At 30.2% G+C, this 24,340-nt stretch overlaps 1 protein-coding gene across 1 annotated transcript in view; it reads left to right on the top strand.

The window, feature by feature from the left end:
• The window catches only part of LOC132715388 (uncharacterized), a 49,215-nt gene extending 28,143 nt beyond the window's left edge, over positions 1-21,072 (top strand). The window contains exons 3-7 of the mRNA XM_060698387.1: positions 15,848-16,046; positions 17,254-17,492; positions 17,761-17,876; positions 19,063-19,197; positions 19,551-21,072. Coding sequence (XP_060554370.1) covers positions 15,848-16,046; positions 17,254-17,492; positions 17,761-17,876; positions 19,063-19,197; positions 19,551-19,650 — 789 coding nt within the window. The 3' untranslated portion in view covers positions 19,651-21,072. The remainder of the gene's footprint in view (positions 1-15,847; positions 16,047-17,253; positions 17,493-17,760; positions 17,877-19,062; positions 19,198-19,550) is intronic.
• Positions 21,073-24,340: the final 3,268 nt, after the last annotated feature.

The raw sequence follows: 24,340 nt of genomic DNA, 5'->3' as shown, positions 1-24,340 counted from the left end.
ATTTAATCAAATCAAAACAAACAGTTCAGCCCTTATTTTTCTTTATTTTAGTTATATTAACTGGGATGAACAATAATCAATGTTCTTCAAATATATTGCATTTAAATAATATATAAGTGATTTACTTAAGAGGCGTTATGAATAACATTATCAACAAATTGTCTAACTTTAAATTTACACTAATGATAAGTTATCGAATGTGCCAAATTGTGGATTTTAGAATTTATTTAATACTCGTTTTTTAAACAATTTAGCGTAAGACACATTCAGAATTTACATCAAACAATCTAAGGACTTAAATACATTATGAATCGAATCAGATTGTCAATTTGGATATCTTCAGCTACAGCTATTTAATTAAATGTGACTTTTTTAGACTTTGAATTTTGTATAAAATGAGTGCCAGATTATTAAACTCCTTAAGATACTTTTTTTACATTTGTATAAAGAATTCACACAAGTCATGAAAAACAGTGTGATTTCTGCAGAATTGTATGAAAACGGTTTTCAACAAAACATGTTTCCAAATTTAACGAACAACTAACTTTTTAAATGAAATAAAGTAACATATCATATAAAATCTAAGTAGATATTTTAATAAAATGTAAATAAAGATTACAGTGCTTATTCGGAATGTGTTCATTTCTACAAAGAATATTGTTTAGTTGTTGATAAACGAAATATTTCTTCAACGTTTTAAGTTAACGCAGCTTGATACAACTTGACATTTGATATACACAAAACAATAAATATCACACATAATTCTTGTATGTTTTTGCAGATTCTGCAACTGTTTGTAGCTTCTGCAAAATATCTGTCATTGTGAGATGTTCGCCTCCGAAAGTTTTGCACATGAATATAGTAAAACCTGTATTTACCTGCCGATATAGGAAGGGTGAATTATTAAATAAAGAAGGTCAATTTAACACTTGAAAATATGGAACAGATGTCTAGCATAATAAAGAGTTAATAACTCATACATATAACGCCTGGAAATGCAAAACAAGACTTTTTGTCACACATTGGTAGCTTTTGAGACATTCAATTGTTTAAAGGTTCGACTTCCCACATAAACATTGTCTCTAAAAGTAATTGAGGTTACCACTTCTAGGCTATATATCAAACTTAATCAACTCACTAAGAACAATTTTTACAAATCTACACACTAGTGTTATAATCCTTCATTACATTAATCAAGTTATATACCACTTATATTATCAATCGGGTAGGTATCTTTTATTGTATCATTCAGGTTATATACCACTTATTGTATCAATCAGGTTATATGCCATTTATTGTGTCAATCAGGACTGTACCAATCGATTATATATACCTCTTATTGTATCAATCAGGTTATGTTCCACTCATTGTATCAATCAGGTTATATACCTCTTATTGTATCAATCAGGTAATATACCTTTTATTCTATCAATCAGGTTATATACCACTTATTGTATCAATCAGGTTATATACCACTTATTGTATCAATCAGGTCATATACCTTTTATTCTATCAATCAGGTTATATACCACTCATTGTATCAATATGGTTATATACCACTTATTGTATCAATCAGGTCATATACCTTTTATTCTATCAATCAGGTTATATACCACTTATTGTATCAATCAGGTCATATACCTTTTATTCTATCAATCAGGTTATATACCTTTTATTCTATCAATCAGGTTATATACCACTTATTGTATCAATCAGGTTATATACCTTTTATTCTATCAATCAGGTTATATACCACTAATTGTATCAGTCAGGTTATATACCACTTACTGTATCAATCAGGTTATATACCACTAATTGTATCAATCATATTATATACCACTTATTGTATCAATCATATTATATACCACTTATTGTATCAATCATATTATATACCACTTATTGTATCAATCAGGTCATATTTAATTTTTATTCTATCAATCAGGTTATATACCACTAATTGTATCAGTCAGGTTATATACCACTTATTGTATCAATCAGGTTATATACCACTTATTGTATCAATATTATTATATACCACTTATTGTATCAATCATATTATATTCCACTTATTGTATCAATCAGGTCATATACCTTTTATTCTATCAATCAGGTTATATACCACTTATTGTATCAATCAGGTTATATACCTTTTATTCTATCAATCAGGTTATATACCACTAATTGTATCAGTCAGGTTATATACCACTTATTGTATCAATCAGGTTATATACCACTAATTGTATCAATCATATTATATACCACTTATTGTATCAATCATATTATATACCACTTATTGTATCAATCATATTATATACCACTTATTGTATCAATCAGGTCATATACCTTTTATTCTATCAATCAGGTTATATACCACTAATTGTATCAGTCAGGTTATATACCACTTATTGTATCAATCAGGTTATATACCACTAATTGTATCAATCATATTATATACCACTTATTGTATCAATCAGGTTATATACCACTTATTGTATCAATCAGGTCATTATTGTTATTCTATCACTTATATTAATTGTATCAGTCAGGTTATTACCACTTATTGTATCAATCAGGTTATATACCACTTTTAATTGTATCAATCAGGTTATATACCACTTATTGTATCAATCAGGTTATATACACTTTTGTATCACTTATTGTATCAATCAGGTTATATTACCACTTATTGTATCAATCAGGTTATATACCACTTTGTATCAGTCGGGTTATATACCACTTATTGTATCAATTGTCAGGTTATATACCACTTATTGTATCAATTCAGGTTATATACCTTTTATTCATCAATCAGGTTATATACCACTTATTGTATCAATCGAGGTTATATACCACTTATTGTATCAATCAGGTTATATACCACTTATTGTATCAATCAGGTTATATACCACTTATTATATCAATCAGATTATGTACCACGTTTTGTATCAATCAGGTTATATACCACTTATTCTATCAATCAGATTATATACCACTTATTGTATCAGTCAGGTTATATACCACTTATTGTATCAATCAGGTTATATACCACTTATTGTATCAATCAGATTATATACCACTTATTGTATCAATTTGGTTATGTATAACTTATTGTATCAATCAGGTGATATTACACTTATTGTATCAGTCAGGTTATGTACCACTCATTGTATCAGTCGGGTTACGTACCACTTTTTGTATCAATCGGATTATGTACTTTTCATTTTATTAGTCAGATTATGTACCACTTATTGCATTAATCAGGTTAAGTAACACTTATTGTATCAATCAGTCTTTGTTACACTTATTAAATCAATCAGGTTATGTTCCACTCATTCTATCAATCAGGTTATATACCACTTATTGTATCAATCAGGTTATATACCACTTATTGTATCAGTCAGGTTATATACCACTTATTGTATCAATCAGGTTATATACCACTTATTGTATCAATCAGATTATATAGCACTTATTGTATCAGCACTCATTGTATCAGTCAGGTTATGTACCACTCATTGTGTTAATCGGGTAATATTCCACTAATTGTTTCAATCATGTTATATACCACGTTTTGTATCAATTAGGTTATATACCACTTATTTATCAGTCAGGATATATACCACTGATTGAATCAGTCGGATGACGTACCACTCGTTATATCAATTGGACATTATACCTCTTATAGTATCAATTGGGTAATATACCACTTATTGCATCAAGCAGGCTATGTACCCGTTATTGTATCAGTCAGGTTACGCACCACTAATTGTTTTAATCAGGATTCGTATACATAGGTGGCATAACTATGTCAATCAGATCAAGAACAACCGATACTCTAACCAATACTTTGGTGCCTTTGTATCTAAATATTAGCCAAGAAATCATAAGCTTTACTTTTTACTGTTATTTCACGATGATTATGCAAAGTACATATACATTAACAAAAGAAAACAATATAGAAAGTGAAATATTAAAATCATACTGTCTTTACATGCGATAACGTAGCATTGATATAGTACCACGTAATGTCAACTGAGGCAGATGTTCAAATGTCTTACAAAATCTATAGTAGAAAATATTTGTTCACATGTGCAGCTTATGTGTGTGCTTGGCAGATTGGCTATAGAATGTGAATAATATTTACTGAATTGTGTAACATAAGTCTACCGATAAACATCAGATATAAAATGACAACATATTGAATAAAATTGCCACCGCTATCCCTTACAAATTATAGATCTTTATAAAAAAATTATTTCCATAAAGAAGACATTTAAGAATAAAATAAGGTTTGATACAGAAACATGAACATATACAAAGAAAGGAGTGAAATTAGAAAACTATTGGTCAAGTTACTGTAACTAGATAACTTATATATACTAAAATGTCTGATTTAGTATGAAACATTTTACACATAATTATCAAAACGAGTATGTTTACCCAATTAAAAAATCATATGCATTTTATCAGTACTGTAATTCATTTCATTCAATATAAAAAAATAAAGTCGTAAATTGATATACTTTTGTTGCTAAACATATATCACACACCGCAATAAAAGCGCTGTTCTAGTATGTTCACATACTTATGAACAAATAAAAAAGACAAAATCAACTATTTTTAAAACTTAAATTTATACTTTACGAAGAACGCTTCAATTTGAACAGTTTTTTTTTTTCGCTTTTGACTTCCTATGTTTTGGTATGCTTTTTTGTTATTTAGGGAGTTTTTGCCAAATGGTAAATACTTTTTTCCCAATTTAAATGTAATTTAACTACAATACGTTACGGATAAATTAAACTGCTGTTAAAAATAACAAATTCGACTTGCAAAGAAACAGAAGCATTATTAATGCATTAAAGTGGCACGAAACTAAAACGTGATCAATTTCAGATCAAGAGATCAACTATCTTGTTTTTATGTAGATAACATAACTATATAGTTCAGTTAAAAAGACGAATAAGTTATATGTATATTTGAATAAAGCTTCTTAGCCCCACATTTCACACACATACATAATTACACGTTCTTTTACAGCTGATGCCAAGCGCGTTGTAAATTATTTCATAACTGCACATGTTTTCAGATATTTTAGTTATAAACTTAAGATTTCGTAAGATGTTTGAACATTTATGGAAGCTTGAATTGACCCCCTAGAAGCCATAAGCGTGATAACTCGTGTGTTGGCATGTCGACATTTTTCACGCGACATGACGCCTTCTATCATTGTTTGGTGGGATATTAAAGACGTCTTGACAACGTCTGTTTTAATGCATGTCGACATATAATCTTCTCCATTATGGAGTTGATGAGAATTGTGAACAGCTATGTCAACCTGTTTCATCTCGACAAACCTTGTAATATCTCTGCTTTTGGTAAATATCACAACATCATAACACCATGGATACTGTCGGAAAGACCTTATTAATATTCGGAAACTTAATCCCTCCCACCAAACCAAAATCTAAATACATCGAATGATTCATTCTTTAAAGAACAGTTCTGTAGTACTATTCGCTAGAGACTTTGAAAGGTCTTTTAATCTGAGTATGTGCTTGTTTGTAGCAGTTTTACCAGTTAATAATTTCAGTCAGTGTTTGCTAAGCAACCTTCTATATTTTATATATGTATATACATATAACCTTCAAAAATGTTCATTTGAAAATTTTAGCCGAAAGTTATTTAAAGAGCACTTAAGTAATTTAACTTGTTTTGTTTCCAGAAAGGTTATTCAACAAAAATGCTCTGCGCGTAATATACATAACTGAATTGATATACATGTATTAAAGATCGAAAATAAACATCAGACTGATATACTTTAAATCTTAATAATAATGAAATCAACAATATAATTATGCAGTACGTCAATCATTACTCGATGGGCGGGATTTAGTTTCCGAATAATAATTAGGCTCCAGTCCTCTTTTATGATAGACAAAAGTAAAGTCGACATGCTCTGATACAGGTGTTGTCAAGATTATATTTTTTTCCCATCCAAACCATGGTAAAACACGCCATGTCGCACTAATATATGTCAACATGACCACATACAAATTATCACGGACCACGGCATCTCGGGGGGTCAATTCAAGCTTCCATAAACATCAGTTTCAGATGACATTTGTTGTTCCCCATCTCAATATAAAGAAGCAATATTCTATGACAAATAATATTTTGTTCAATTATGATTAATGGATGTCGGATTAAATAAAGGCTCGTCGAATTTCTCATTCAAGACCTAGACACGGTTAAAAACTTTTGACATGAAGCAGTTGTGTAAGTCTCATATATGCATTTCTATGTGGACAAAAGAAAAATACTGTTGACAACAGTACTATATTTCCTTTAGACGCTGTTATTTACCTCACACCATTTTGAATTAAAATAGTTAAATTGAACCTATGTAAAAACTGGAATGTTTTAATAAAAAAAATCCGATATTTAATATTGCAATGCCTCATCGGTATATATATATATATTATTTTTTTTTTTTGAAAAAAAAATGTCATTAATTGAAGTTTCTAGGAACTGTTTTCTGATTATTAATATTATATATTACACATGATTGACATGGCATTTTCATTTTGATTTTAACCAGTTTTCTGCCTTATCTGCTTGTTCTCTTTTCATCTGTCTGCAGTGATAAGATTATTTCTACAGCAGACGACATTAATGACGTACATGCACGAGTTTTATATTTGTTAATCCTTATTCCAGAGCTGTACAAAGTGAAATGAGGCATGCTCACGCTGATTTGCACGGGTCATGTGTATTATCAGGTGCATGATTTATACAGTTTCTCTGGTGAGATGATGCAACATTTCAAAATGTACATATTTTCATATCTGTAGTAATCTTTATAATCTTTGTGTCAGTTTTAGTTATTTGTTTGATTATTCCTCATTTTGAAAGGAACGTTGAAATGTAAGATTTTGTATAAAGATAGTATGAAGTGATGGCTTATTTGATTTGATTGTTATGGCGTCTGTAGATTATATCAATGTTTCCGACAAGTAAATAGGCAAAACAAATAACAGGAGCATATATACGTTACTTATCTTTGAATTAACTTAAGATTCATTTATAAGATTGCTTTTGTTACATACAATAATGAATTATTTTAATGAAACAGCATTTAGATCTTCTCCTGAACGTATTTTGTCCTTGAGATAGCAGGAATGTTGCTGTCTTAGTATATGTTCATACATAAATCATCTCTTACTTCGTCATTGAATTATAGTAAGATTTTTTTCTTCCCACTATTTAAAGCACTACATGACTTATCATATGGAAAGAGTAGACTTTTGTTGTTCTAGAGAATGTTAATGTTTAAAGCAGTTCATGTTTTAGTTAAACATGTCAATATGTGAAAGAGTAAAAAGTTGTTTCAGAGAATGTCAATATTGTAAATTATTTCGTTCCTTGTATTTAGAACAAATTAAAAATGTTGTTACTTCAGAGAATATCAATATGTAATATATTCCGTGCCTTGTCCCTGCGATAAAGTAAAACATGTTGTTGTTTTAGAAAATATCAATATTTATTTCACAACTAAAAAAATGTGACCATTGAATATTCAGCGTTTTCAACATGTGATCTCCCAATATAAATCGTTATTGTTCTCCGTCTAGGCTAGTTTTAATTTTCAAAATTCCAAATTTTTAAAGATCCAATTTCATATGAAATCCTTATTGTACCGGACGAAAATGAACGAACATTTTTTTAAGACATTATGTGGTCTAATAAAGGTTTGATAGTTAGTTGTGTGCTCATCGAAAAAAAAATTCATTTGGTGTCTTGTCTTTGGGAAAGAGTAAAATGTTTCAGATATAGAAAACATAACGGGAGTTGTCCTTGAGAAAGAGTGAAATGCTGCTGTCTTATAGAATGTTGATAAACAACATTTTTCATATATCAACAAAACTGTAGCAAATGTATCCGCCTTATTATTGACCGACGTTTGGCACCAACAGGTAAATGTTTTATGAATGAAGAAAGATTATACTGATGATTGTTACCTCTGTGGTTACTTATTAAACAGTGTTACAAGAGCGCTCCTTGCCTACAAATATCTTTTTGAAAAAGTGCAGGTATTTACCGACTAATAGTGCCCACACGTGTTGACAGAAAATAAGGTATGAAAGATATGTAATAAAAGCATATCCTCCGTAAAATTGTTTTGTTTTTGCTGGATGTCTGCTTTATTGTGCGAATTACAATGAAAACTTGTCCTGTTATTAATGTTTCCTTTTTTTGTTCTATAGTTTACGTATTATTTAAGAGTTATGGTGTTTTCTAAGGGATCTGTACATAATGTGTGTATATTTACGAACTTGTCGTCTGCCTTATGTTGTACATCTATACCATACCCAGATTTGTAATTTCTTTTGATTGATTGTGTTATTTGTACCAGTTTATGGTTAACCTGTGATATATTCTTATCAGAGGTTTTTTGTACACACTTTTTTGTAATTCCTTACAATTTATCTTATTTTTTTGGTACTTTCGTGTGGTTTATATTTGTCTTAAAGCTTTCAGACGATTGGGAAACTATATTGGACAAGGGGCAGAGAACTAAAAAGTAGGACCACGACTCTTATTTTTCTCATAAATTTGTTGCAATTAAGATTTTTTAATCACACAAGGTTTAAAATAATTATGATTGCAATTAAAATTTTCCTTCTTTGTCAATGTAAAAAATTAAGAAACTCGGAAAAACCTTTAAACCGAATATTTTTGAAAATACAAAGTAGAATAGAGCGAGTAGAATTTAATGCTAATTTAGTTGATAGTTAATACTTTCGTTTGTTAGAGGGACAGAGTTCATATATACTGAGGTTATTCAATATTTAAGATACATTTGTATATATAAAGTCACGAGACAACCACAGTAGAACCGATGAGATTTAAAGCGACAGAACAAAGAATGTGTTGTATAATATATCCCGAAATAGTGCACCTGCTTCACATATGATACTGTTGTAATAGTTATTATGTTACATCGAGGTCAGGTTTAACAACATAGCAACTTACAAGTATCATATCAACGTTTGCACATTTGATCACTCCATTTACAAATATCAGAGTTATAACATGTACCAATTTTATAAAATTTGTATTTCTTTCATTTTCATTGACTATGTGAATTGGCCTTTGGTATTTTGTTGTCAAGTTTCAAGTTTTCCTCTAATAATGTCAAATGTAATTGCATTCAAGTTCATAAATATGCTCGATTGTCTTAGTGTTTTTTGCACAAAAAACAGTGTCTATAAATTATTCTAAACTCATAAATTAAATAAAACCCCACACATTAACTACTTAAACTGTTTCTTTTGTGCATCCTTTGATGTCATTATACGCTATTTCGGGACTATTTATAGTTTGGAATTTCCTAAAATAGAAACGTTGTATTTGGTCTGAAGTGATAAGCCTTTGTGTTTTTAAGTGTAAATTTATAATAAGAATGAATGATATTTCCGCGAAGAGACTCAAAAATAATGTCACTGCACTTTAAATGATATATAGTCTTTTATAGACGTGGCGATATATAATCTGTCGCGGAATACGGTTTCAAAAATATAACGGTTTTTCTGTGTGTTTTTTTTGTTTGTTTTGTTTTTTCTTTTTAAAAAAAATACATAGCATGTTCAACTGTTATATTACATATTTACCGCACGTTTATCACTGAGAGCAAACACACACACATTATATGTTATTTTGGTTTTGGAGTGATATATGTGGATATATTACCTGGCAAGATTTTATATCACCCGAGCCGTTAGGCGAGGGTGATATAAAATCTTGCCAGGTAATATATCCACATATATCACTCCAAAACAAAAATAACAATTTTATTACCCTTCCCATGCCGAGTAAGATTTTAAAATAAATCATTGCTGTTTCAATTGTAACGTCGAAATAAGATTCCCTTTAGGGTACCCCTTCACCACAACATGACGTCACATAAATACATGACGTATTTGCTTTCGTATCTAACGAATGTAAACAAGAGAGGCTGTGACTAAAAAAAGGATTGGAGCACCACACTAAATACCGTATTCCGGTATATACCGGACAAGGCGCTTGAATGATAAAATGCTAAAATCTTGTATTTTTTCCCAACGGAATGAACTTTAACAGGTCTAATTCATCTTTTCACACCGAATCAAGTACGATAATGAAGGAAAAATGTAAAATTCGGCGAAAAAAACGACATTTGTCTATTTTGTGATCATGATTTCTGCAAGCGTCTAGAGGTACTGCTCCAATCCTGTATTGAGTTAAATCCAACAAGAGAAAAGGGGTAGTCTGTCGAAGACACTTTTTTGTTATTAATATCAAGCATTGGCGAGGCCATTTTTGTTTTCAATACTGATGAGAATATTCATCATTACTTTCTTTTGGTAAATATTTTTCATTTGACATTTAAAAAGTGCTTGTATATCGGAATTTACACCGCGTAAAATCAAACCGTACGCGCATCGCCACAACGCATGTTGTTTACAAAGTGGGGTACCAAACGGGTATATTTAGTGTGTATTTTACCCGTCTGGCTCGGTAATATCAATTTCTTTCGACGGATCAATATCCAATCAAAAAGGTGGAAAAAATCTGGAAGGGTAATAAATATATATATTACGTTCAACAAAATAATAACCTTAAAGTCGCAACTAGTTCAACAAACAATCACAATAAATACATCGCTATTTCAACATTTATAACAAATATATTGCTATTTCAACAATTATAACATTCAACACATCGCTATTTCAACAATCATAACAACTACATCGCTATTTCAACAACAATAATAATAATAAATACATCGCTATTTCAACAATCATAACAACTGCATCGCTATTTCAACAGCAATTATAATAAAAACATCGCTATTTCAACACATAACAAATACATCGTTATTTCAACAACAACAATAATAAATACATCGCTATTTCAACAATCATAACAACTGCATCGCTATTTCAACAACAAATACATCGTTATTTCAACAACAACAATAATAATAAATACATCGCTATTTCAATAATCATAACAACTGCATCGCTATTTCAACAACAACAATTATAATAAATACATCGCTATTTCAACAATTATAACAAATACATCATTATTTCAATAATCATAATAATAAACATCGCTATTTCAACAATCATAACAACTGCATCGCTATTTCAACAACAATAATAATAAATACATCGCTTTTTCAACAATCATAACAAATACATCGTTATTTCAACAATCATAACAACTGCATCGCTATTTCAACAGCAATTGTAATAAAAACATCGCTATTTCAACAGTCATAACAAATACATCGTTATTTCAACAACAATAATAATAAATACATCGCTATTTCAACAATCATAACAACTGCATCGCTATTTCAACAATTATAACATACAAATACATCGCTATTTCAACAATCATAACAAATACATCGTTATTTCAACAATTATAACATTCAATACATCGCTATTTCAATAATCATAACAAATACAGTTCATCGCTATTTCAACAATAATAACAAATACATCGCTATTTCGAAAATTATAATAAATACATCGCTATTTCAACAATCATTACAAATACATCGTTATTTGAATAATCATAACAAATACAGTTCATCGCTATTTCAACAATAATAACAAATACATCACTATTTCGAAAATTATAATAAATACATCGCTATTTCAACAATTATAACAAATATATAGCTTTTTCACAACAATTATAACATTCAACACACCGCTATTTCGACAATTATATCCGGTATTACATGAACAAAGCATGTTTAACATATCGCTAGTCCAATTGAAATAAAACCAGACATCACTATTCTAACAATTATAACACACATAACGCAAAGTCAATAATTATGATAAAACAATTATGTTAATAAACATATCGTGATCGGTAATAATACACACATATGATCATAATAGATGCATTGCTATAGATGCTTTTCCCATAGCAATTGTTACCTCCCCTGGTCGCACTTTTTATGGTCATTACCAATATATTATATACATGAAATATGATATGATAAACAAATCTCTCATAATTATATCATCTACATGAAAACTAATAAAATCTTTTGTGCTATAATAATATTTTGCTTTATATGAGTATGTATGAAAGAATTTGATAATTCACCTAATCAACTTTTTTTTACTGTTGTTTAATTTTCTTCACATTTTGTTAATTGCATGATATAGGATATAATATAATGGAAACATTTATAACACACAAATCGTTTGTCACACACATCACTTGCTCACAAATGATTGTTACAACAACCACAATATATCATTTGATTTGTCTTGAAAAGCGACTGACGGAAATTTGTTATAGGTATTGCGCGACATTATGTTTGTTTAAAATGCATATCTTAAAACACTCATTTGTATTTCCTTGTCATTAAAATAGATTCTTTCCCTTAACAGGAATATCCTCTCCAAACCATGATGAATTACATTTGATATTTAATTATAACAGTCTTCACTTGTGTCACAGTAAGCTAGTGTTAAGTACAGGCAATAATTATATTCTACATTCTTGTTTTGTATGACCATAAAAAGGGTCTCAGTTTGTTTTCTGTGCATTTAAATTTATTTAAATTTTACTTATTTTAAAAATTGATTTGTTATTCTAATTAACACAATTACTCCCCTCTACATATATGTATAATAACAACGTTGACAATTAAAATAATCACGATGTTCGTACCGCCTTTGTTCAAACGTAAACTTGAGAATAAAAAATAAAAGAATACATCAATTCATATTAAAACATATTATAAAAGCTTTTGGCAACATTAAAAACATATAAATGACATATATGTTAATTTAATTAAGTAACAAAGGAAAAGGACCATGCTGCCAACCGTGTGTTTCAGAAAGCCAAAAGCAAAGTGAATTCAAATCTTGCGTTTTCTTATTTCAAAATGTTGCAAATTTTGTTATTTTGGTTTTTGGATTAAACAGTAATTATTGTGTAGCTAAACGTTTATGATGAGCCATGGGATATAATTTTGGAAATGTTTTATAACAATTTAGAGTGAGTGTAATGTACTGAGCCATTTATTAATATTATAAGTAGGTTTTGGGATTGAGAATATTAGCAAACTGTTGTAAGTCATTTGTGATCATTACAGATATACCCTCGAATATGATCATTTAAATCCTACGCACGTGTTTTTAGTCTAACGTTATTAAATAGATTTACGTCTATTAGCTGATTCGAGAAGATGAAAATAATCTAAAAGTAATTAATGTACGATAACATGACGATAGGTGATAATGATATCATATTTAATCATACACACAGTGTCTAAAAGTTAGCACACACACAGAGGCAAACACACAGAACTTTTCTAATAAAATAATACATTTTATGTAAAGTGAAGCAAAAACCAAAAAAACATAGTTCGTGAAGAAAATATGAACTTGAATTGTCCCTCACAATGTACTTGTATCTAAAACTACGTATTTAGAAAAGGATGAAAACAGTCTATATAATAATAAAACAATCTTCTTAAATTTAAATACAGAGAGTTATTTGAGAATTTTGTTATTTTTTAGATTTCATTATAAAGATATCAAACTACTTGAACTAAAGGGTGAATTGAAAGAATTAGCATTTTCTTGAAACTCAAGTTTTATAAATAAATTCACTTAAATTAAAAAAGTAAACCAAGACGAGATTTTACCTACCAATACGTATTTTGATAAATGAGCAATCTTGGCAGTACAGAAGGAGCAATGTAAACAAAGTGTGTGTCTGTTTGTTTTATCAGATAAACTGCTGTATAGCGAAAGGAACTTTATCAACAGATGGCGAATGTGCCAATCTTGATAAGATATTTCAAATGGCAGATAATAAGAGGCAGCATACCCTATATTATATATTTCATCATTGTTTGACCTTGACAAATGGAAGCCTTTCACCATAATCTTCAGACATACGCATCTATGGGGAATATTTTTTCACCAGCTTCACAGCGTCTACAAGGAAGGAAAACATTTTCACTGCAGGATGATGATAAGATAATTCTGCTTAAAAACTGCATTTACTTAGTTCTGTTACCCATATATTATCTTAATTGGATTTAGAATGTGCTTTATGCCAGTTTATCTTTATCTCAATTTCATCTGTCACACCGTATTTGTTTATTTGATGAATCTATATACATTGCATTTATATATTGTGATGCTCGGGGAACATACCAGGGATGGAACATGTTCGACATTCCGAGTTTATCTACTGCCAATATTTGGGAATTCATACATCTATAAAAGTTATAGGTTACCAATAAATATCTTAAGTGGACTGGCCATCTTTTAATTTGGACAAAACTTTTTATAAATTTCAGGGACTGATTTGAAATATGAAATAAATATATAGCGATCAGTGCAGATCATAATCAGAGGGCACGGAAGCGCCGAATTAGCTTGGTCAGCACTTACCGAACGGGTATATTAAGTTGCTGCCAGTATCATTTTAAATGGGTAGGCCTTAATACAAGAATCTGTTTGGAAGAGTATCCTTCTACAATACACCATTTTGCTATTATTCATGCGAATGTTACATTATTCCATGCCTACAATCGGTTTACGATTATTTATGTAATAACAAAGTCATGCTCTTACCATATGACAAATATGTCTCGTCGCGAATGAATTTTTCGCCGGTTGACTGACTATAATTAGGTAAATATCTTTCAAATGATCAGTGATCTTTGATTGTCCCGATTTAACATTGACAAAATTTTGATTAGTAATACACACTTTGCATCTCACCGCAGTATGTATTAAGAGTTTCTTAAATAAGTCTTAACTGAATGTTGACACTATGCCACCAGTATAGAGCCAGGCTAGTTTGCTCATCCGTAGAGTCGAACCAAGGTAATTTTGATTTTGAAACCCCTTGATGGTTTGTTACAAAATCAAAAGAGGTATTACAGTAAAGAAGCATTTAAGGGGTGTCATACTCAAGCTCAAGTTTGATTATGTTGAAAAACAATCAACATTTAAGAAATGTACTTTTTTTTAAAAGAAATTCGTATGCCATTTGATCGGCTTGTTGATAAGTATTATAAAAGCCATCTGTTCTAGATAAATTATTGTTGTTTGCAGATATCTTTTATTTATTTATTTATTTATTTATTTATTTATTTATTTATTTATTTATTTATTTATTTATTTATTTATTTATTTATTTATTTATTTATTAGTTGTTGTTGATGATGATTTTGCAAAGATATTTTTACATTTAGAAAATAAATGTCAATGATTATCGTATATAACAATAGTCACTATCAAAATTACCTCCCTTCACAAGTCGTGCGTACACAAGGTGGTACGAGCATGCCATATATTAAGTTCTCTATATTCAGCTCAATGTACAGCGTGTGCTGTTGATACGGTTTTGTCATGATCTCGAAAAGGTTTTCAATATGTTTTATCATAAATCACTGCAAATGCGTTAAGCTAACCTAGTTTTAGAAACGCGACCAAAAAAAAAAAATTAAAAAAGCAGTTTGATACTAAAATGCTAAAATTTACAATAAAAATCACATTTCTGTAATACATTTAAGATTATCTGATGTTTAATGTTTTGTACATTATTTATTTATTTATTATTATTTTTGCGATGCACACCACTTTACAATTGCTTTTGTTATGCAGTCCAATACATTGAATTTATAAGCTGTGTTTATATCAGCTTTATTTTATGTTATATTATTGTTATTTTTATTGTTTTTGTTTTAGAAAAAAGAGTAGATGTATTGAATCGATTATTTATTTAGATATTGTCTTTTTTTCAGGATATCCCGTTTAGAAGTGTATCAGAAGACGATTTTGAAAAGCATTTAGCTAAATCAAAAAGTGCCGCTGAAATGTTAAAGATATTCTTCAGTGATTCTAGTTTGACTGACGAACAAGTGAATTCCATAATGTACATGAAAAATAAGTACGGGTCAAGAAGTCTAGATACGAGTTTAATGAGGGATGCCGAATATAACAGTATGTCCTTCTTATAAATATTATTGTATTATCTTATGTCTAAAGTAGTATTTATTTAGAAACATTCATGATAGCAGGAAGAAAAAAAATCTAATGTTGAAGATACATTTTTATGACAATCAACCATTTAAATCAAGTCGGCTACAAATAGTATGTAACCTGAAAGAAAGTAAAATGCTGTGTTAGTTTAATAACAATGTTGTACTGGTTACTGCCCTTCATTTTTATAGCACAAGAAATACCAATCAAGCCCTTCTTTTATGCATGACTTTTATCAAAAATAATACCATTAGATAAACATATACCGGTACACTATCCATATAAAGAAAAAAAGTACTCATTGGTTAGACAAGACATGAATAAAATAATATAAAATAAAAATTCAAACGTAAAATATTTATATGGTCTAATTAAAATACACAAATACAATACATACGGTAATTCTTTTTTTAAGTTATGCTTTTTTTTAATAAAAAAACGACTTCTAGCTTTTTTATCTTTGGCAAATGAAGGCATTGCTACAAAATTGCTACTTATTAAAGAAGTTAATTCCAGAATAGGTATGCTAGGTAAAAGGTCAAATCATTTCAAATAGACCATGAAGGTCATATACTTGACCCAATTTAATTGATACTTGTTTAAAGTGTTCGCATACTGGTTAATACAGGTTGGTTTTGAAGACGGATGAACTAGGATAAAAACTAGGTCAGTAGGTCAAATTTTAGGAAACAGATCAGTAATGCGGCATTTAAGAAATGGAAACATGATCAGAATGTTGTTAGCAACATCTGCAGTGATAAAGATGGGTCATCTAGGTTAGATAAACTAGGTTATATGGTTAAATCGAAGGAAAACGTTGTGCACATTCTACGGGTCATATAATTGACAAATAATGATCATACTTGGTCAGGATGTGTGTCCATTAAACATACAAGAGGTAACAATGTCAAGCGTTTCATCTTTAACGAATGCAGATGAAAAGATCTGGTGAACGACCCAGCGCCATTGCGGTTTACCCTTGATCATGCTTGGCATGAACGAAAGCTTAAATGTACCATGATAAACGGCGTCTCCCTTTATCACTTGTCTACAATTATATAATCATATCACTTTGACATTTCAACTTTTACCATCGTTAAAACAATAGGTTTTACGTCATTAAGAAATATAGAACAACCTTATCAATTTGGATATCTTTCTACTTCAGATAGGGAGATTGCCTATCAGCATTATCTAGAATTTGAGAGAAGCAAGCTGGCGGACTGCAGTGAACCTAAACCGGAAATTGTGCGTATAGAAGACACATATTCTGACTCGATACGGTATTATCTCCCTTCTTGTACCGTTGTTCACCGGTGTAGTAATACCACGGCTTGCTGTCCGCGTGGCTATGTGTGCGCACCAAAGAAAGAAAATGGAATAGAAGTAATAGACAGATTCTTTATGGTATGTGTGATTTATGGGCATCAAAAACTTTCCCTTCTTTATCACTATATTCAGTTTTTCTTCTTAACTTAATATTTTTGAAGAAATCTTGTAACTTATGGAAAGTGTATGACCACTATACATGTATTTAGTACCCGTTCATGTATACGCAATAACTTGATAAACTTGAAAAAAAAAAAAAGATCGTTATTCACTATTTTGTCCTTACATATTCATGAAAAAGCAGAAAGATGTGTAAAGATATATTTTCTGTCTACTTATCCTTTAGGTGCTAGAAAAAAATCCTGATACGAACGATCTTCACCCAGCAAAAGATCTTGTGGCGGCAAAATCTGTTATCAATCATACAGCATGTGAGTGCCAAAAAGTAGATGTTAATACAAAGTTAGTATAACTAGTTAATTTATGTCATTTTCTAATTTATAACTTTAATTTTGTTAACATGTTTACACTGAAATATAGTTTATTGATTTATGAATGTTATGTTTTCGGCCCTTCAATAACATATTTTAGTCAACATTGATTTTGATGAAAGTGATGTTTTATATTTGATAACTTTTCAAGTTATAAATTGTTTTGCCTCTACACGTGGGTTATTTTGAGTATTAGTTTTTCGAGACAGTTCGTACCATTAAAAAAAATCCCCAAAAAATTATTCAAATTAATATATTTTCTAGTTTAAATATTTTATTTCTACTTATAATTACTGCTATTTTATTGAATTCAAGTACAGTAGATAATGGAGAAGCTTTTTGTCTTATTTTTACAACTTTAATTTATAGATGATGCATTGACATGTTTTATTTCAATTTAATAGATACACTGTTAAATTATTTATCATTACCATATAATAAAATAAATCATAAAGAACTAAATTACCACATAATTATGTAATAGTGAGAAACAAAAATAACAAAAGCTTCACACTGAAATATATTGAACAAAAATGAACATTGAAATCATAAACCAAACAATAAAGCATATTATTGCAATCATAAACCATACCACTGCAATCATAAACCATAACATTGCAATCATAAACCATAACATTGTTATGATTAACCATATAATTGCAATCAAAAACCATTACATTGTTATGATAAACCATATCAATGCAATCATAAACCATAACATTGTTATGATAAACCATATCATTGCTATCAAAAACCATTACATTGTTATGATTAACCATATTATTGCAATCATAAACCATAACTTTGTTATCATAAACCATATCATTGCAATCAAAAACCATTACATTGTTATGATAAACCATATCAATGCAATCATACACCATAACATTGTTATGATAAACCATATCATTGAAATCAAAAACCATAACATTGTTAATATAAACAATATCAATGCAATCATAAACTATTACATTGTTATCATAAACCATATAATTGCAATCATAAACCATTACATTGCAATCATAAATCATAATATTGTAATCATATACAGACATGGTAAGAAGGGTATTAGATTAAATTTATCAACCAGTGAATAAAAATGTGTAATGATAATCTCTGTGGCATTAACTAATGAATGATACAATGTTTCATTGAAGTTGCCGTAAAGATTGCCCGGCACAGTTTACCAAACGGCGACCAGGCGCTGACTGTGAATGTATATGCTCACCCGGACATAGAAAATGCCATAAAATACATAAAGGTTTATTACCCTTAGATGAGAAAGATTTAGAGTAAGTTTTTCTATATTTTTTATTTTATACATGTATAGTAGTCATTTAAAGTGTCATAGGGATTTGAGAGATATTGCACTTTGATTATCTGCCATAAACAGATATAATATTGATTTGAAATGAATAACGACGCTACACTATAACTAAAGTTGATGCCATTTTTGAATGTACTTTGGGCCGGAGGCCTTTTAATGCAATAAAACGTTCTTGTTGTAGTTGTTGTTGTTGTTGTTGTTGATCAACAGAGTCTGCAGTGTCCTGAATTACAATTTTAAGTCTTTCAGCTCTTCAGGCAAACACTTTTAAGATTAACATTTCTGTATTTTCATGTATATTTTTCTAATATATTTTAGATGCATTAAAGAGGAGAGATGTATATTACCCTCGTGTCATTCTGGAGAGTTCAGTATCTTCACAGGATTTTGTCCTCACTTCCGGCGACATCGTGGGTGATGAGAATCTAGCAATCAGGAAACGGAGAAATGTTTTTCATGTGATATTCATTTTGATATTAAGGATTAGGGACCCTAATGAACATGTATTTGGGCTGCCATATTGGTATTTTTAGATAAAGATGTCACGGCTAAGGTGACAAAAATGTACTAAAATAGGTATTTCGAAAGTTGCCAAAAGAAAGCGGGGAGCTTTTGGTTAAATATGATATTACCCGAAACTACTCGATAACTACCGATCATTAGGGTTCGTGATCCTTTATGTTATTTTTACAAAGACTTCATTCGAATAACATACTCGATTTGAACGAGAAAATTAACAGAACAGACACACGTCATGTAGGACTTATTTATAATCATCTAGGAACTCACACGGTCCAACATTGTTTATATTCTGACGGATGTTTGTTTGTTATACAAACAATGCTCATGTTGTTGAAGCAGAAACATTATGTCATTAGCGGATGTGAAGTGATTGAAATAGTGCTATCGACTCAAAATAATCATTAACTGGGTGTGTTTCAAATGTTTCAATAAAAGGAAGCACGAAAACAAATAGTCAAGTAAAGTAGAATTTTGATGGTGAAACTAAAGTAACGCACAACTGGACTCATGGCATGGTCTTGAAAAATGGAACAATTTGCTACAGGGTTGAATTGATGCCATACAGTTGGATATGAAAATAACTGATGAATGACGTTATAATAATCAGATTAACAGAGAACATTCAAAATCACACGAGATTGTTACAAATCTGTAGCTGTATTGCTCAGGATATATTTTTACTATAAGTAGGTTTTGTGACAAAGCTAAAAGTGATATTCAAAAGATAAAATTGTTATTAGGCAGGGTGGGGTGGGGGTAATTTCATGTTTCATACCCTGGATAAATCAACATAGCATAATAAATGATTAAATTGAACAAGAATGTAGTTTGGTTCAAAAAAAGCGCCCAACATTAATCATAATATGCTTTAGAAAAAAGTTCAAAAAAGGAGCAACACGAACTTGTCTTCAATATTTATCACTAATTTTGTTTGAAGAATGTGCCAATTTGTTTATGATCAAAGACGAGTTTCATGGTATAAAGATTTTACTAACAGTTATAGAATGTAAAAGCTTTGATCAACTTTACCTTCGTATTTATCAGTTATATTATATGTTTGCCATTAGTTTCAAAGAATTATAATTATATATGTGGAACTATGACGTGTACGAAGAGACTATATAACTACTTTAAAGGGTTTACATAATTCCTGTGATATCAGCGTCGAATCAACGAGAGGGCATTTTCTGCTCTTATACAACAAAATGATTTTGATATGTTTACTTGTACATTTACAAAAATGACTTGTACTTACATGTATAAGAAATTGTACGATCATGTATCATGATGACAGAATTATATGTATATTTGGCAAGAATATTGATAGTTGATATATATTTTTAAATGTCAGAAATAGTGCCATATATTTGCATTGACTCCGTTAACAGAGTATAAATGGATGTCAATGATTTAAATGGTGCAGCTTTACTCTACATCTGACAAGGGACCAACTATCCGGCATCCGGCTATAAAGTACAGAATGACAACTGATATTTTTCATGAATAACATTTTCAACGTTTTGACAATATTACATCATGCATTACTAAACAAAAGATTGCACAAACGTCTAAGTGACAACTGTCTTCGGCAAGCTTCTACATTTACATTAACATCTTCATACAAACATTGTTATTGTGTTGGTTTTTTTCACATTCTTTAAACATCAAGTACTTCAAAATGTGAGAAAAATATCTAGCCTAAAATCAGTTAGTCGTTTCAGTCAAAATTCTCTATTTTTCAGTATTTAAATAAATAAAGCGACCGTTACTCTCTAACGAGAAATGCTACAACCAGATCAATATGTCTACAGCATAAATACTAGTTGCATCAATTATTAAGCTTTTTGTTAATAATTATGTATTAAAAAAGTCAAAAGAATTGTGAATTTTCAAATAAAAACATCTAATTAATGATATTGTAAAGGCTTTTCTTTGACAAAAAAACACACGAAAAATGGTGTCGCCTGAAGACTAACAAACGACTAGGGCAATGGCCCGTCTCAACGGTAGAGTATCGCAGATGTTGGGCCAGGGGATGACAGATCAATTCAACTTCCAACTGTAGCAAAATACATGTATAATCCTTTATTATGGTTAAATTAATGACTAGTTTATTCAATTGTTTCGGTCCCAGCAAGATAGATATTAACTTTCAATAAATTAATGTGCATATAAACTCAAAGGACACACAACGGGCAAACAAGTTGAACGCCGAATTTAGGGCTATTACAATTCGTTCATCACTATCGATCCGCTTTATGCGTACTTACAGTACTTTGATTTATCGATGCAACTTGTGATAATGGTTATTATACATAAAAGTACGTTGAAGAGGTACACAATTATTATTGGAGAGGTCATCAGACCTCTCCATAGTGTTCAGACTGATTGCTGGCGGCATCCATTTTTGCGTATCTGATTGCAGTGAATGAATCTCATTTTAAGCGTAAAATCATTAGGAGCAGTCTACAAAAGTTGTTTTGCGCATGCCCCGTTTCAAAATACGGCTTAACTTAAACGAAAAATTAACATCGAAGTGAACAAATCGGTACATAGAAAAATCGGAAAATATCATTTATTTACGTTACTTAACACTACGTTGATGTTTCATTTCGTTGAATCTTTTAAACTGTATAAATCGATTACCGTATTGTGTTCTATACTATTTCATGTTCTGATAAATAGTTACAGTAAACATTTTAGCTACAATATCACCATGCACATTATATATCGCCTCCGTGGTCGAGGGGTTAGAGTTGATGACTTTTTATCAAGTTAACTCTCTGGCGTGGGTTCGATCCCCGAGTGATGTTTTTTTTTTGTTAGTTTAGCGTGGAGGAAGGTTGTCTAGTACTGGGGTTAGGAAACTATCCGCCTATATGACTAAAATACTGTTGGGAAAAGGCGTACAATGAAACAAACAACAAACAAACATATTATATGACCGAGTGAACCGTGTATTGAACCGGTATGTCTAAATAACGCAAAGGGAGATTTTTTGGCGCAAATGGCACAAATTTTACCTCAAGTTTGATTTTCTTCTAATATTGTGGTTGGAGGCATGCAGCTTTATATACTGTTTATTCCAATAAACAGTATATAACAGTATAACAGTATATAACAGTATATACTGTTTATTCCAATCAAATGATATTAACATTTTTTATGCAAACCCTGGACTAAATTTGTTTGATTATTATACTTTATACCCGTTTTGGAAAATGTAGAGGAAATGCTTCATTATATTTAACAAAACAGTGACCGAAAATTTGCTTATTGAACTTTACTATAAACTTTTATTTTGATACTACTTTTAATATATAATTATATACTTTTTCTACAAAGGGAACTGAATTTAAAATACAAATTTTAAATGATATATATCATTTAATTTACATTAAGTAATTTTACAATTTTTTTTTAGAAAAAGTATCCCTAATGCGCCAAGAAAAAAAGTCCATTACTCCGGCATATAATCTTTTAAAACATTAAAAAAGATGAAGTGTAAAACAAACTTTAATTGCAATATATATAATAAATTCTATTTTGTTTAATAATTGTAATTTATAACCATTCATTGTGTCTTTTATGCCATATAATATCCCCAAATATTTTCAAATTAAACAAATCTTCTACAGCAGCAAAATACCTCTCGCATGCTTCTTTTTAAAGAAGCAAACTTGTAGTATACTGTATCGGGGAGAACGACTTAATTTGCCAGACATAACACGAAACTCAAGAATCACTTGATCAACCGCTTATGGTTTATACATTAGCCTGGGTTCCAGTCTGTCGTTTTTTATGCGCTTCCGTTCGGCAATTCGATACTATAAATATCACTGCGGTAAACCGTACCCCGGATATTGCTCGATATAATGAGGACTTTCATCCCATTTCGCGACTTTGAACGAGGAAAGAAGGTAAGTTCATTGACGATATTAAGTCATTTTGAATTGGTTTGATATAAATTTTATAGCAAAACAAATACTTCGATAATTTCTCTAGTTACTGAAACCCCAAAAATGTTGAGAAATAGCTTTGAAATGTAATAAGGAGGTATAATTTGTCTCTTTGCTCACGTGATAAATGAGCTCGGATCAGTTAAATTTGATGTTTTTCTGCATATACTTCCTCAAAAGAAAAACTTGAATCGAGTGAAATGTGTTAATGATGATAATGTATATGTTTTTAAATGTTCAATCAACAATAGAACCTCAGATGACAGTGCATTTTGAGAATAAATACACCTGTCAGTGAACCGAGTATTGCGTTGGAGTTGCCCGCCGGTGTCACGAGTATTGCCTTTAGTGTAACGAGTATTGGTTATTAATATCGAGTAAATACAAGTAGTAAACACAGAGTGTTTACCACATTTAATCTTAAATATATCTTATTGTGTATACTTATTGTGTGCACTCTAGCAACGGCAGACCGTCTGCACGTGAAAATTGTTTCGTCATAAGCAACGAGTTACCGTATGTACAGCTCAAAAACCGAATAATGGATTTTAATAAGATTATGATTAAGGACAGCAGATGCAATAAAAAGGTTATGTTCCTTATAACCTTTCACTTCATAAAGGCGTG

Source organism: Ruditapes philippinarum, unplaced genomic scaffold, assembly GCF_026571515.1.
Source record: "Ruditapes philippinarum isolate M1 unplaced genomic scaffold, ASM2657151v2 ctg548_1_1_1_1, whole genome shotgun sequence".
Lineage (NCBI taxonomy): Eukaryota > Metazoa > Mollusca > Bivalvia > Venerida > Veneridae > Ruditapes > Ruditapes philippinarum.
This window is presented reverse-complemented; position numbering and strand designations above follow the sequence as displayed.